Here is a 14,485-nt window from a genome sequence, read left to right as displayed (position 1 = left end):
AAGCGCGGGGATTACAAGCGTGCGCCACCACGCCTAGCTTTTGTTTGGAGGATGTTGGTACTAGGGATTGAACCCAGGAGTATTCTGCCTCTGAGCTATACCCCCAGCCCTTCTTATTTTTTATTTTGAAAGAGGGTTTCATTAAGTTGCTGAGAGTCTCACTAAGCTGAGGCCAGCCTCGAATCTGCAATCTCCTATCTCAGCCTCCCAAGCACTGGGATTACAGTTGTGTGCCACGATGCCTGACTAGGATGAGGTTTTAGGAGTGTTTGTGTGTTACTGGGATTGAACCCAGGGGCATTCTGCCACTGAGCTATACCCCCAACCCTATTTTATTTTTATTTTGAAACAGGGTCTCACTAAATTGTTGAGGCTCTCCTCAAATCTGTGATTCTCCTGTCAGCCTCCCAAGTACTAGAATTACAGGTGTGTGCCACCATGCCTGGCTACTAATGGTTTTGTTGTTATTTATTATTAAAAACATTTTTAGCATCCACAAATAAAACCTAAAATGATTTCATCATTAATATTAAAAAATGGTTCAACCATGACTAAGTGGGTTTTATCCCAGGTATGGAAGGCTAATTAACATTTGAAAATAATATAACCAAAGAAGAAAATCGGATGATCATATCAATGGACACAGAAATAGCACTGGACAAAAATCTAATACCCATTCATGATTTAAAAAAAGAAGAAAGCTGGGCGTGGTGGCACATGCTTATAATCCCAATACTGTTTCAAATAAAGAATAAGAAAATGGGCTGAGTATATATAGCTTGGAGGTCAATCCCCAGTGCTGTGAAGAAGAGGGGGAGGAGGAAGGAGGAAGAAGAAGAAAAACTAGCAAACTAGGTACAGAGAGAGTTTCCTAAACCTGTTAAAGAATGTGTGCAAAAGTCCATAGTTAGCCGGGCGTGGTGGTACACACTTGTAATCCCAGCATTTGGAGGCTGAAACTGGAGGATCCAGGTTCACGGCCAGCCTCAGCTACTTAGGCCCTTTGCAACTCAGTGAGACCCTGTTTCAAAAATAAAGAATAAAAAATAGGGCTGGGGATGTGGCTCAAAGGTAAAATGCCCTGGGTTCCATTCCTAGTACTGAAAAAAAAAGTCTATAGCTCACATTGTACTTAATAATGATAAACTAGAAGCTTTCCCACTAAGATCAGAATCAAGATAAGAATGTTATCTCTCACTCCCCTTTCTGATATTATACTGTGATTCCTAACCAATGCTTAAGCCATGAAATGAGAAAAGGTATACATATTGGGAAGGAAGAAATAGAATAGTCTTTGTTTACACAATCATCTATATAGAAAACCCAAAAGAACAACAACCAAAACAACCTGGCCCTAATAAGTGGTCATAGCAAAGTTGCAGGGTACAAGGCTAACATGCTCAAGTTAACACTTGGCTATATACAATGAACATGAAGAATTTGAGATTTAAAATATAATACAAAATAAGCCGGGCGTGGTGATATATATTATATTAGCAACCCCCCAAAATGAGATGAAATATTAAGTGTAACCTTAACACAATATGTACAAGATTTATGAGGAAAGTTTTAAAATCCTTCATTCAGGGCCACAACCCCGGGAGGGTGGGAGGGGGCGGGCGCAAGCGGAGCACCCTTAGGCGACCCCGCCACCCGGAAGGCCCTGGAGATCCGGGCCGCATGGACCCAACACCCGGCAGGGCACCATTAGGCAACCGCCCCACATCTGGAAGGCCCTGGAGGTCTGAGACCCTGGGCAGGTGGGCAGGCATGGGCGGGGCACCCTTAAGCCACCCCCCCCAACCTGGAAGGGCCAGGAGGTCCCAGCCACATGGCCCTGACCCCAGGGCGGGTAGGTGGGCGCAGGCGGGGCACCCTTAGGCGACCACCCCCTACCCGGGAGGTCTGGGCCGCATGGCCCCGACCCTGGGTGGGTGGGCGGGGGCAAGCAGGTACCCTTAGGTGAACCCCCTCCCACCCGGAAGGGCCCAGAGATCTGGGCCACAAGGCCCCCCCTCCCACCCGGAAAGAAAAAAATTTTCATCGCTACCTAGTGCCTGATCCCACATCCTCCCCAAACCACACATACTCTCTTCTCTTATTTAAAAAAAAAAAGGGAAACGAAAAATGAAAAATATTCGAGAGGGGTTAAGATGGCCGAGATGGCAGAATATTGGAGATGCAGACAAAACATATCCATCTGAACTTGAACTTTTGGAAAAATTTCCCGCGAAGGAGGACTACTGCTTCTCGACATCGTTAAGAATCCGGGACATCACCTGTAAAGAGAGAGTCTAGCGGAGACCTAGGAGGAAGGCAGTGGTGGCAGCAGTGGCCGAGATGGCGGTGGAGACTTAGATTTGTGAGAGGCAAACATCTGATCCAACCTGCTCTGATCCTCTGAAGAAATTACCCCAAAGGTCAAATGCTACTGTCACACATGCTTAGGAACACTGGATATTATGCAGTATGGGAAAAGAGCTTGGGAAAGATTTGAAATGGTGGAGGCAGTCGCATTGGCAGCGGCAAGATCTGACATAATACACCTGGAACTTTTGAAGAAATTACCTGAGAGGCAGAATACTACTACCATGCACCCTTGGGAACGTGGGACAACCTGCTGGGTGAAGAGGGTGCTCGGATCGGAGCCTGCCAAGGGGTGAGGCCGGGGTGCCAGGGCCAGTGAGTCCGGGATCAGAGCCTGCTGTGAGGCAAGGCCAGTGATAGGGCCTCTGAGGCTGGGATCGGAGCCTGCCGAGGGGTTAGGCTGGCCCCGGGGCCAGCGAGACCGGGATCGGAGCCTGCCGTGAGACAAGGCCGGTGCTGGGGCCTCCAAGGCCGGGATTGGAGCCTGCCGAGGGGTTTGGCCAGGGCCGGGGCCAACGAGGCCGGGACCAGAGCCTACCATGAGGCAAGACCAGTACTGAGGCCTCCGAGGCAGGGATCGGCACCAGCCAAGGGGTTAGGCCGGTGCCAGGGCCAGCAAGGCTGGGATTGGAGCCTACTGTGAGGCAAGGCTGGTGCTGGGGCCTCCAAGGCCAGAATCAGAGCCTGCCGAGGGGTTAGGCCGGTGCCGGGGTCAGTGAAACCGGGATCAGAGCCTGCCATGAGGCAAGGCTGGTGCTGGGGCCTCCAAGGTCAGTCTCTGAGCCAGCTGATGCGTTAGGCCAGTGCCAGAGCCAGCGAGGCCAGGATCGGAGCCTGCCGGAAGGCAAGGCCGGTGCTGAGGCCTCCGAGGCTGGGATCGGATTCTGCCGAGGGGTTAGTCCAGTGCCGGGGCCATCAAGACCGGGATCAGAGCCTGCTGTGAGGCAAGACTGGTGCTGGGGCCTCCAAGGCCTGGATAGGAGCCTGCCGAGAGGTGAGGCTGGTGCCGGTGCCAGCGAGGCCGGAATCGGAGCCTGCCTTGAGGTATGGCTGGTGCTGGGGCCTCCGAGGTTGGGATTAGAGCCTGCCGAGGGGTGAGGTCAGTGCCGGGGCCAACGAGGCCGGGACCGGAGCCTACCGTGAGGCAAGGCCACTACTGAGGCCTCTGAGGCAGGGATCGGCGCCAGCCGAGGGGTTAGGCCGGTGCCAGGGCCAGCAAGATCAGGATCGGAGCTTGCTGTGAGGCAAGACCGGTGCTGGGACCTATGAGTCCAGAATCGGACTCTGCCGAGGGGTAAGACCAGTGCCGGGGCCAGCGAGGCCAGGATTGGAAACAGCTGTGAGGCAAGGATGATGACTTCTTAGATATAATACCAAGGACATAATACATGAAAGAAGTAATTGTCAAGCCGGACTTTATTAAAATTTAAAACTTCCACAAAAGACATTGTTAAGAGAAGGAGAGCCAGACGTGGTGCACGCTTGTGATCCCAGCGCTTGAGAGGCTGAGACAGGAGGATCACACAGGTTCGAAGCCAGCCTCAGCTACTTAGGCTCTCGGCAACTTAGACCATGTTTCCAAGTAAAGTATAAAATAAGTCTGGAAGTATATCCCAGAGGTAGAAAGCCTCTGGTTCCACCCTTAGTACCACAAAGAGAAGAGAGAGGGGAGGGAGGGAGGGAGGGAGGGAGGAGGAGAAGATAAGTCACAGACCAGAAAAAAAATTTACAAAAGAAAAGGAGTATTATACCAAACTTACAAAGAATATTTAAAACTCAACAAAGAATATTTAAAACTCTTCGTGCTTGGGAGGCTGAGACAGGAGATCACGTAGGTTCAAAGCCAGCCTCAGCTGCTTAGTGAGGCTCTCAGCAACTTAGTGAAACCCTGTTTCTAAATAAAATATAAAATGGGTCTGGGAGTATAATCTGGAGGTAGAAAGCCTCTGGGTTCCACCCCCAGTACCACCCAAAAAAAAAAAAAAAAAAAAAAACTCAACAAAAAATAAAAGAAAACCCAATTTAAAGATGGCCAAAAGTCCTGAACATGTTTCTCACCAATACTCATCTGACCAAAGGCAACTCCAAATACTCATAAGGATTTAGGGCAACAAGAACTCTCATATATTGTTGGTGGGACTACAAAATGGTACAGCAGCTTTGGAAAAGAACATGGCAGTTTTATATAAAAATAAATTACTAGCCAGGCATGGTGGTGTATGCTTGTAATCCCAGTATTTGGAAGGCTGTGACAGGAGGATCACAGGTTCGCGGCCAGCCTTAGCTACTTAGGCCCTCTGCAACTTAAAGAGGCCCTGTTGCAAAATAAAGAAAAACTAAGGTTGGGCCCGGGGGTGGTGGCGCACGCTTGTAATCCCAGGACTTGGGAGACTGAGACAGGAGGATCGCGCAGGTTCGAAGCCAGCCTCAGCTACTTAGTGAGGCTCTCGGCAACTTAGTGAGACCCTGTTTCCAAATAAAGTATAAAATAGGTCTGGGAGTGTAGCCCGAAGGTAGAAAGCCTCTGGGTTCCACCCTCAGTACCACCAAAAAAACCACAGAAAACAAAAACCAAAAAACTCATAGGATATAAATCTGTAACACCAAGAGTGAACTCTAATGTAGACTATGGACTTCAGGTAACAAAGATGTGTCAGTGTAGATGCAGGATGTTGATAGTGGAGGAGTCTGTGCTTCTGTGGGTGAAGGGAGCATATGGAAATTCTCCACATTTTCTGCTTGATTTTTCTATGAACCTAAATCTGCCCTAAAAATAAATTAACATAATGAGGTTTGGGGGGGCAGGTCTGGGGTGGAGCCAGGGGCATTCTACTTCTGAGCCACACCCCTTTCCGTAGTTTTTATTCTTTTTTTTTTTTTCTTTTTTTGTTGGTACTGGGGTTCCTGGAAACCCTTCAACCTCCGGGCTACACTCCCAGACCTATTTTTATACTTTTCTTATTTGGAAACAGGGGCTCTTAAGCCAGCGCGGCTGGCTTCGAACCTGCGCGATCCTTTTGTCTCCCCCTCCCAAGCACTGGGATTATAAGTGTGAGCCACCATGCCCAGCTTATTCTTTATTTTGAAACAAGATCTCACTAAATTATTTATGGAGGGCCTCATCAAGTAGCTGAGGCTGTCCAGGAACCACCATCCTCCTGTCTCAGCTTCCCAAATGCTGGGATTACAAGCGTGCACCACCACGCCTGGCTCTAGAATGAGGTTGTTTTTTTTTTGTTTTTTTTTGTTTTTTTTTTTGGTGGTGGTGGTGGTACTGGGGTTCCTGGAAGCCCTTCAACCTCCAGGGTACACTCCCAGACCTATTTTTATACTTTTTATTTGGAAACAGGGGCTCTTAAGCCAGCACAGCTGGCTTCGAACCTGCGCGATCCTCCTGTCTCAGCCTCCCAAGCGCAGGGATTACAAGCGTGTGCCACCACGCCCGGCTAGAATGAGTATTATTTTCAAAAGATATAAATACAAGTCATGTATGGTGGCACATGCCTGTATGGTGACACATACCTATAATCTCAGTACTTGGGAGGCTAAAACAGGAGGATCACAGGTCTGAGGCCAGCCTAAGCAATTTAGCGAGACCCTCAAAAATTTTGTGAGATGCTGTTTCAAAATAAAAAAGAACCAAGCATGGTGGTGCATGCTTGTAATCCCCAGTACTTGAGAAGCTGTGACAGGAGAATTTCAGGTTCAACGACAGCCTCAGCAACTTAGCAAGCCTCTCAACAACCTAGTGAGACCTTGTTTCTGAATAAAAAGTTAAATCAGGCTGGAGGTGTAATTTAGCAGTAGAATGCCCCTGGGTACAATCCCCACTATAAAAAAAAAAAAAAATCCGAGTTCATATTGTCCCTCCGAGTTCTGGCCTAAATCTCTAAAAGAACATTGACCAATATTTGCATATTATAAGACTATTATTTAAAGATATTTTCCATAAGTAGTTTTGATGTTAAAGCATATAAGGAAGATGGGTGGGGAGAGGACACGCTTTAAACAAAAGAATTTGTTACAAGTGTCCAGTTTTGTAAGCACACCTTTGTCTTCAGTATTGTTATGTGTTGTCATATCTACATATTAGGTAGGGAAGAAAAAAAGCTAAACCAGAACCAAGCAGTTCTGTTTAACTGTAAGCTACTTTGCATATTACTACTAAATGACCTCTTATAAATCAGGTTAAATCTGACTCAGCCCAAACTACAGCATCTTGAGGAACAAAACGCAGGTAAGAGGCGCTTCCTCTGGGTGGCCCGTCAGGGAGAGTAAGAACATGACTTTTTTTTTTTTAATTCCTAGGCACAGTTGATAAATAATGCATTTCGTCAGTAATCTGATTGCGGTCTTAAAATATCAATTACTGCCCAGAGAGTCAGAGATCCCGATTTTACTGGTGATTAAATCATCAGGAGGAGCAGGATGCATTTTGATTTGAAGCCAAAACATGCAGATTCTGGCTCCTGCCCCACTAGCTTCGCAACCTTAGCAACTTATCAGAACCTAGTAAGGATAAGAAAGGTGGTGCCTGAGCTTCCTCCCAGCTCCCACGGTCTGCAATTTAATTATATATGCATTATTAGTAGCTTTGGGGTTTTTTACATGCCAGGTACATATTTTTAATGTACTTATGGTTTTTTGTTTTGCGTGCTAGGTACTTATTTTTTTAACCTATGAAGGTTGAAGCTTTTATGCTGAGCAGAGCATTGAGAATGGCTTGAGATTTTATCATTAAGAATTTATCATTTAGCTGGGTGTGGTGGTGCACAGTTGTAATCTCAGTACTTGGGAGGCTGAGACAGGAGGGTCGCAGGTTCTCGGCCAGCCTCAGCAACTTGTGAGACCCTCCATAACTTAGTGAGACCCTGTCTCAAAATAAAAAAAGAATTTAAAAATCAGCTGGGAGTGGAATTCAGAGATAGAATGCCCCTGGGTTCTGTCCTGGTAGCAGACACACAAAAAAAGATTCATTGTTTATTTCCCAGAAGAGCGCTAAGATATAAACCTTAGAATTTCCCAAAACACTCCATTATGATGTATAAATACAATGCACTAATAAAAATATATTAAATATATTTTTAAAATGAATAAGATAGGGCGTGGTGGCGCACGCTTGTAATCCCCACGCTTGCGAGGCAGAGACAGGAGGATCGCACAGGTTTGAAGCCAGCCGCGCTAGCCTAAGAGACCCTGTTTCCAAATTTAACAAATATTTTAAAAATAGGTCTGGGAGTGTAGCCTGGAGGTAGAAGGGTTCTAGGAATCCTAGTACCACCAGAAAAGAAAAAAAAAAATTAAAAAAAAAGAATTTCTCAAAATAGGTGTATGTATTAGCCTGGCATGCCTCTGCAACTCTGGACGACCGCTAGCAATCTGCGTTTTCTCTAAAATAAACTCATGCTTAATTCCTCCAAATACATCCAGACTCCACTAGGCTCACTGGCTCGATTCTCCTCATTGCCGCAGGCTCTTTCTGTTGTTTCATGGTTAAGTTTTCTTCTCTGAATGAAAGGCGCTCATATTTAAGTGGTACAGCGTCGACTGGTGTGCTTACTGGAAGTTCCCAACAGAAAAAGCTTCTCATCGACGCGTCTCCAGAGACACGACATTACTTTTCCAGGAATTATGCAAAGTCTTATTAAAAACCTAGAAACTTTAAATGACCTGTGACATGTACAAATTACTCAACGTTCATCTGGGTCAAAATTTAAGATATTATTTCAGTTATTCTTTAGGATAAAACCATACCCTCAAAATATTGGGTTTTTTGTTTGGTTTGGTTTTGATTTGTGTTTTGCGGTACTGGGGATGGAACCCAGGGGCATTCTACCTCCGAGCTACACCCCCAGCCCTATTTTTTTATTCCTTATTTTGAAACAGGGTCTCACTGAGTTGCAAAGGGCCTCGCTAAGTAGCTGAGGCTGGTCTTGAACCGCGATCCTCCCGAATGCTGGGATTACAAGAGTGCCCACCACGCCCGGCTCAAAATACTGTTTTCCATGAGCTTTTACAACATCTGCTTTATTTTCTGGAAACCCACTGTAGTTAATCAATTCTGTCTTATTAGCTGCAGGCAAAAATAAAACTGTTGTCCAAAACACCGTAGTGTATTCAGCAGCACTTTGGAGCTTCTGCTGTGTGTGTCTTACCCTCTAAAATTCCTGGCTTGAGGATTCCCTAACTAATTTCTCTCAGCAACTTTTTCTTTTTGACAGAATGTTGGCTAGTTGTTGATCTTCAGAGATCTTTGTTTTATGCTAGTTATTTTAGGTCATTTGGCAGTAATTTGGAACCTTAAGCTTCCTGTTTCTGTGTTTTTCCTTTTAATCGGATCTCTCCCACTTACCTCCTCCCCCTCACTGCACTGGAGGAAGAGCTTTTCCGGGCATCGACTCCTCACTATGACTTATCAGAACCCTCCCCTCTCCTCACCCTTCTCCCGGCTCCCTGTGGGTTGTTTATTTGATTTTTTTTTAATACTAAAGATTGAACCCAAGGCCTCATACATGCTAGACCTGTGCTCTATCCCCACTGAGCTCTATCCCCAGCACCCTCCTCCCTTTTTTGAAAGCTCATTTGGAGACAGGGGCTCACTAAGTTGCTGAGGCTGGCCTTCAGCTTGCCGTCCTCCCTTCTCAGCCTCTGGAGCAGCCAGCTAGGCTCATAGGTTTGTGCACTGTGCTCAGTCCTCATGGACCTTTTATGTTTCCATAATTTCTTGTCTTTTCAGAAGCCATACTTAGGTTTTTTGTTGTTGTTTTATTTTGTTTTGTTTCTCTCACAAGAACTGGAGCACTCCTGTCTTCTGGGCTTGGAAACGGTGTTCCACCTGTACCATTAATTTACTATTTTCCTTTAACGCAATGAGCATTTTTCACTCAAGTAGATTCATGTATTTATTTTGCAGTGCTGAGGTTAAGCGCAGGGCCTTGCTCAAGCTAGGCAAGAATTCCACCACTGAGTTCACACCCTCAGCCCCTCAATTAGATTTGTTTTTATTTTAATTATTTATATATTTGGTACTGGGGACTAAACCCAGGAGCATTCTACGTCCAAGCTACAAATATTTTTATTTGCCAGGCGTGGTGGCGCACACCTATAATCCCGGAACCTGGGAGGATGAGATAGGAGGATCACAGGTTCAAGGACAGTTTCAGCAAGTAGTGAGACTCATCAACCTAGCAAGACCCTGTTTTCAAATAAAAATAAAATAGGGTTGGTGGTGAAGTTCGGAGGTAGAATGCCCCTGGGTTCAATGCCCACTACCTAAATAAATAAATAAATGTTTTTATTGCTTTTTGTGATAAAAGATTGAAACTAGAGGCATTCTATCTTCTAACTACGCTCACAATCCCCCCTTTTTTTCAAACAGGGTCTAACTAGGTTGCTGAGGGTCTTGCTAAATTGCTGAGGCTGGTGTGTGTGTGTGTGTGTGTGTGTGTGTGTGTGTGTGTGTGTTACTGGGGATGGAACCCAGGGGCATTCTATCTCTGAGCTACACCCCCAGCCCTATTTTTATTTATTTATTAATTATTATTATTATTATTATTAGTAGTAGTAGTAGTAGTAGTAGTAGTGGTGGTGGTACTGGGGTTTCTGGAAACCCTTCTATCTCCGGGCTACACTCCCAGACCCATTTTTTTAATATTTTTTTATTTGGAAACAGGGTCTCCTAAGCCAGCAAGGCTGGCTTCCAACCTGCACGATCCTCCTGTCTCCGCCTCCCAAGCACGGGGATTACAAGCGTGCGCCACCACCCCCGGCCCCAGCCCTATTTTTTATTCTTTATTTTTGAAACAAAGTCTCACTAAGTGCGGGAGCCTCACTAAGTAGCTGAAGCTGGTTGTGAACCTGCAATCCTCTTATCTCAGCCTCCCAAATTCTGGGGTTACGAGTGTATGTCATCATGCCCTACTTCCGGTCTTGAACCTATTATTATTCTGTCTCAGCCTCCCAAATACTGGGGTTACAGGCATGTGCTTCCATGCTCAACTTATTTTTTTTTTTTTTAGTTTGAAAACAGTGTCTCACTAAATTGTTGAGGATCTTGATAAGTTGCTTAGGACGGCCTCAAACTTCATTCCTCCTGTCTCAGCCTCCCAAGTACTAGGATTACTGGCATTCAACACCACACTGGACAGATTTGTTTTTTAAAGGAATTTTACGCTGCTTCTGTTAATGTAAAAGCAATATAACTTGCAATAAATAGCAGTTAATGGTAAAAAAAAATCAGTTCTAGCTAGGTATTATTGCTTGTCTGAGAGAGGTTAGAAAGTATCTAGTGGTGTGGAAGATACCTTAGCAAGGACTAAGGCTATGACTTGGCAGGAGGATGGAAAGAGAATTGTAGTGGAACAACTTTCTCCCAGGCGGCTCAGGGTTAGGCTGTTTCTGTGTGCCGTCAAAACCTTCTCTTAGCCCTGCGTGGTGGCGCACGCTTGCAATCCCAGCCTTTAGGAGGCTGAGAGGAGGATCGCACAGGTTCAAAGCCAGCCTCAGCTACTCAGTGAGGCTCTCAGTAACTTAGACCATTTCCAAATAAAATATAAAATAGGTCTGGGAGTATAGCCCAGAGGTAGAAAAGCCCCTGTGTTCTATCTTCAGTACCTCAAACAAAACAAAACAAAAAACAGCTTCTCTTAGCCAGGCATGGTGATGCACACCTATAACCCCAGTATTAGGAGGCTGAAATAGGAGGGTCACAGGCTCAAGGCCAGCAGCACATAGTAATTTAGCAAGACCCTGTTTGAAAATAAAAATAAAAATAAAAATAAAAATAAAAAGGGAGCCAGGCGGTGGCTCACACTTGTAATCTCAGCATTTGGGAGAATGAGACAGGAGGATCTGGGTTCGAAAACACCCTCAGCTACTTAGTGAGACCCTTTGCAACTCAGTGAGACTCTTTCAAAATAAATAATTTTTAAAAATAGGGCTGGGGAGCCAGGTGTGGTGGCGCAGGCTTGTAATCCCAGCATTCCGGAGGCTGAGACAAGAGAATCACAGTTTGCGGACAACCTCGGCTACTTAGTGAGGCCCTCTGCGACTCAGTGAGACCCTGTTTCAAAATAAAGAATAAAAAATAGGGCAGGGGGTGTAGTTCGGAGGTCAAATGCCTCTGGGTTACATCCTCAGGCCCGCAAAAAAAAAAAAAAAAAAAAAAAAAAAATAGGGCTGGGGGTGTAGCTCAGAGGTAGAATGCTCCTGGATTCCATCTCTGGTACCGCAAAAATAAAATAAAATAAAAAATAAAACAGGGCTGGAGGTGTAGCTCAGAGGTAGAATACCCCTAGGTTCAATCCCTAGTACCACAAAGAAGAAGAAGAAGAAGAAGAAGAAGAAGAAGAAGAAGAAGAAGAAGAAGAAGAAGAAGAAGGAGGAGGAGGAGGAGGAGGAGGAGGAGGAGGAGGAGGAGGAGGAGGAGAAAAGAAGGAAGGAAGGAACCCTCTCTCTTGTACTAGTTTAGCACAATTATAACCCCACCTACTTTTCCAAATGAGCCCAGAAACTAGTCATCAAAGCAGAATTCTTGAGAACACTGATCTCCAAGAAAGTGGATCCCACCTGTTCTCTTCTGACCTGGTCAGATCAATAAACTCGGTTGTATTTCTAGGTCAAAGAGGAAATGATGGACAGCAGAAGCAACTCTAACCCAGACACGTTTCCGGTCTTCTCGGACTCCGCCCACTTGCCGCTGCCCAGGTCCTTCTACCTGGACCCCATGGTCCCTTTCCACCTGTGCCCCGAGGCCCCGAGGCCACCCCCCTACCCGGAGGAGCTGCCATTGCTGCCTTTCCCCAGCGACCCCCTGATCTTGGAGAGCTACGGCGAGCCCTGCCCCTTCCCCTTCCCGGTGCCGTACCCCACTTACAGGAGGTGCGAGCTGGCCTGCGGGCCGGCCTTCATCCGCAAGAGGAACGAGCGCGAGCGGCAGCGGGTCAAGTGCGTCAACGAGGGCTACGCCCAGCTGCGCCACCACCTGCCCGACGGCTACCTGGACCGGCGGCTCAGCAAGGTGGAGACGCTCCGCGCCGCCATCAAGTACATCAACCACCTGCAGGCGCTGCTGTGCCCCGAGAGGGCCGAGCGCGAGCCCGGGGAGGCGCCCCCCAGCGGCCGCCGCCCGCCCCCCGAGCCCCGCGTTTAGAGTTGAGTCCGCATTGCCAAATAGAAACAAATGATTTCACAAGGTGGGGTCGCTGACAGCATCATTCAAGCGTTTTTCCTTATCGGGCGTGGTGGCGCACGCTTGTAATCCCCGCGTCTGGGAGGCTGAGACAGGAGGATCGCTCAGGTTCAAAGCCAGCCTCAGCTACTAAGTGAGGCTCTCAGCAACTTAGTGAGACCCTGTTTCCAAATAAAGTATAAAATAGGTCTGGGAGTATAGCCCGGAGGTAGAAAGCTCCTGGGTTCCACCCCCAGTACCACCAAAAAAAAAAAAGATCTTTTTTCCTGATTGTAATTTTGGGGTGGGCAGATGCTGGAGTGTGGTCCATGCTGGATGTTACTACCTGGGTTGTACTACTACACAGTAGCCTGTGTAGGCTGTGAAAAGCCTTTGTGCATGTCTTCCAGGAGCTGCAGGGGAGCAGGACCCATTGCCCGTGTTCTCTGTACCCCTCACCCTCCCTCTTACACACACCTGGGTCTCAGCTCTGAGAAGTCCCCAGGGAAGCCAGGGGAGCCTGGGCTACTGACCGCTCCCTGGCCCCTGCACTTGGCATTCACTCCATGCTAAGCGGTCCCAGCAACCCTCCCTCCACTAACCAAAGTTTGATGGTGCTTATTTATTTGGGACTGACAAGAAGCCATGAAGAAAAAGAATCTTAGAATGAAGGCAAAAGTAGTTTTCAGAACTTTGCCACCCTGGAGACTCCTCTTTTTCCGGCGTGTGGACGCGTTCAGGCAGCCTAGGCCAGGGCTCCAGGAGGCAGGCTCCGGGCTCTCACTGACATGGTTTGAGGTTTCACACCACCTTCACCCCAGCCTTCGTCTTCATCCATAAAATCAGGATAACTCAGTACTTGGAGGGCTGAGACAGGAGTGTCACAGGTTGGAGAACAGCCTCAGAAAGTAGTAAGACTCTCATCAATCTACCGAGACCCTGTTTCAAAATAAAAATAAAAAAGGGCAAACGAGGTGGTGGCACACGCTTGTAATCCCAGCATTTGGGGGGCTGAGACAGGAGGATCACAGTTCGAGGACAGCCTCAGCTACTTAGTGAGGCCCTTCACAACTCAGAGACCCTGTTTCAAAATAAAGAATAAAATATAAGGCTTGGGGTGTAGCTGGGAGGTAGAGTGTCCCTGGGTTCTGAATGAACGAACATAGAGTTGGGGAGTTTAGGAGGGAGGTAAAAACACCAATCGCTGCTTTATTCCACCCCACCTGGCACCCTGCGGGGAGTCAGCCAGCTGTGGATGAAGGGATCGATGGGCCACGCCTATGGAGAGTTGCGCATAGTCCTGATTGGCCGGCTGAGTCACGTGGTACAATGGAAGCACCAATGTTTTATAGGTATGCTGATTCTCTTGCAACATCTGTAGTCTCCTGATGTTTGGAGTCTTGAGGCACCTGGATTCTTACAATATATCAGCTTCCAGCGTTCTGCCTCCTGTCCCTGCTGCAAGATTGCATGGGGGAAGGGAGGGACCCAACTTATCAGGTTCCATCCCCAGTACTGCCAAAATAAATATATAAATAAAGAAATAAATAAAATAGGGCTGGGGATGTAGCTCGGATGTAGAATGCCTCTGGGTTCAATCTCCAGTACACACACACACACACACACACACACACACACACACACACACACACTAACAGCCAGCACCCACATGATTATTGTGAGGATTAACTGTGCCTGGCACCTCATATGTGTTTGTAATCATTGCTGTCATTCCCATCATCATTATCATCATTATTATCTTTTCCTTGTTTTGTCCACTCTATCGCCCTCCTCTAGGTTCTCTAGGCCAGTCCACTTTCAGCTGTCAGGCCGTCCTTTCACCCAGGAAGAAGAGTCCCTGCCCCGTGTCTCGGAGCCCACCTTCACGACGTCTATCTCCAGCCTGGCTTGCTGGCGTACTCGGGTAGTCTCAGTGCTTAGGAGGCTGAC

General features: G+C 47.0%; 1 protein-coding gene across 1 annotated transcript; it reads left to right on the top strand.

Moving 5' to 3' along the window:
* Window positions 1-11,995: 11,995 nt before the first annotated feature.
* Window positions 11,996-12,517, top strand: ASCL3 (achaete-scute family bHLH transcription factor 3; the record flags this gene model as incomplete). The annotated part of the gene is made up of 1 exon (XM_080690132.1): window positions 11,996-12,517. The coding sequence occupies one exon, from the start codon at window positions 11,996-11,998 to the stop codon at window positions 12,515-12,517; it is 522 nt and encodes a 173-aa protein (XP_080546258.1).
* Window positions 12,518-14,485: the final 1,968 nt, after the last annotated feature.

This window comes from Muscardinus avellanarius, assembly GCF_963383645.1.
Source record: "Muscardinus avellanarius genome assembly, chromosome: 1".
Lineage (NCBI taxonomy): Eukaryota > Metazoa > Chordata > Mammalia > Rodentia > Gliridae > Muscardinus > Muscardinus avellanarius.
The sequence above is the reverse complement of the archived record's forward strand: the minus strand, read 5'-3'. Positions and strand labels throughout refer to the sequence as shown.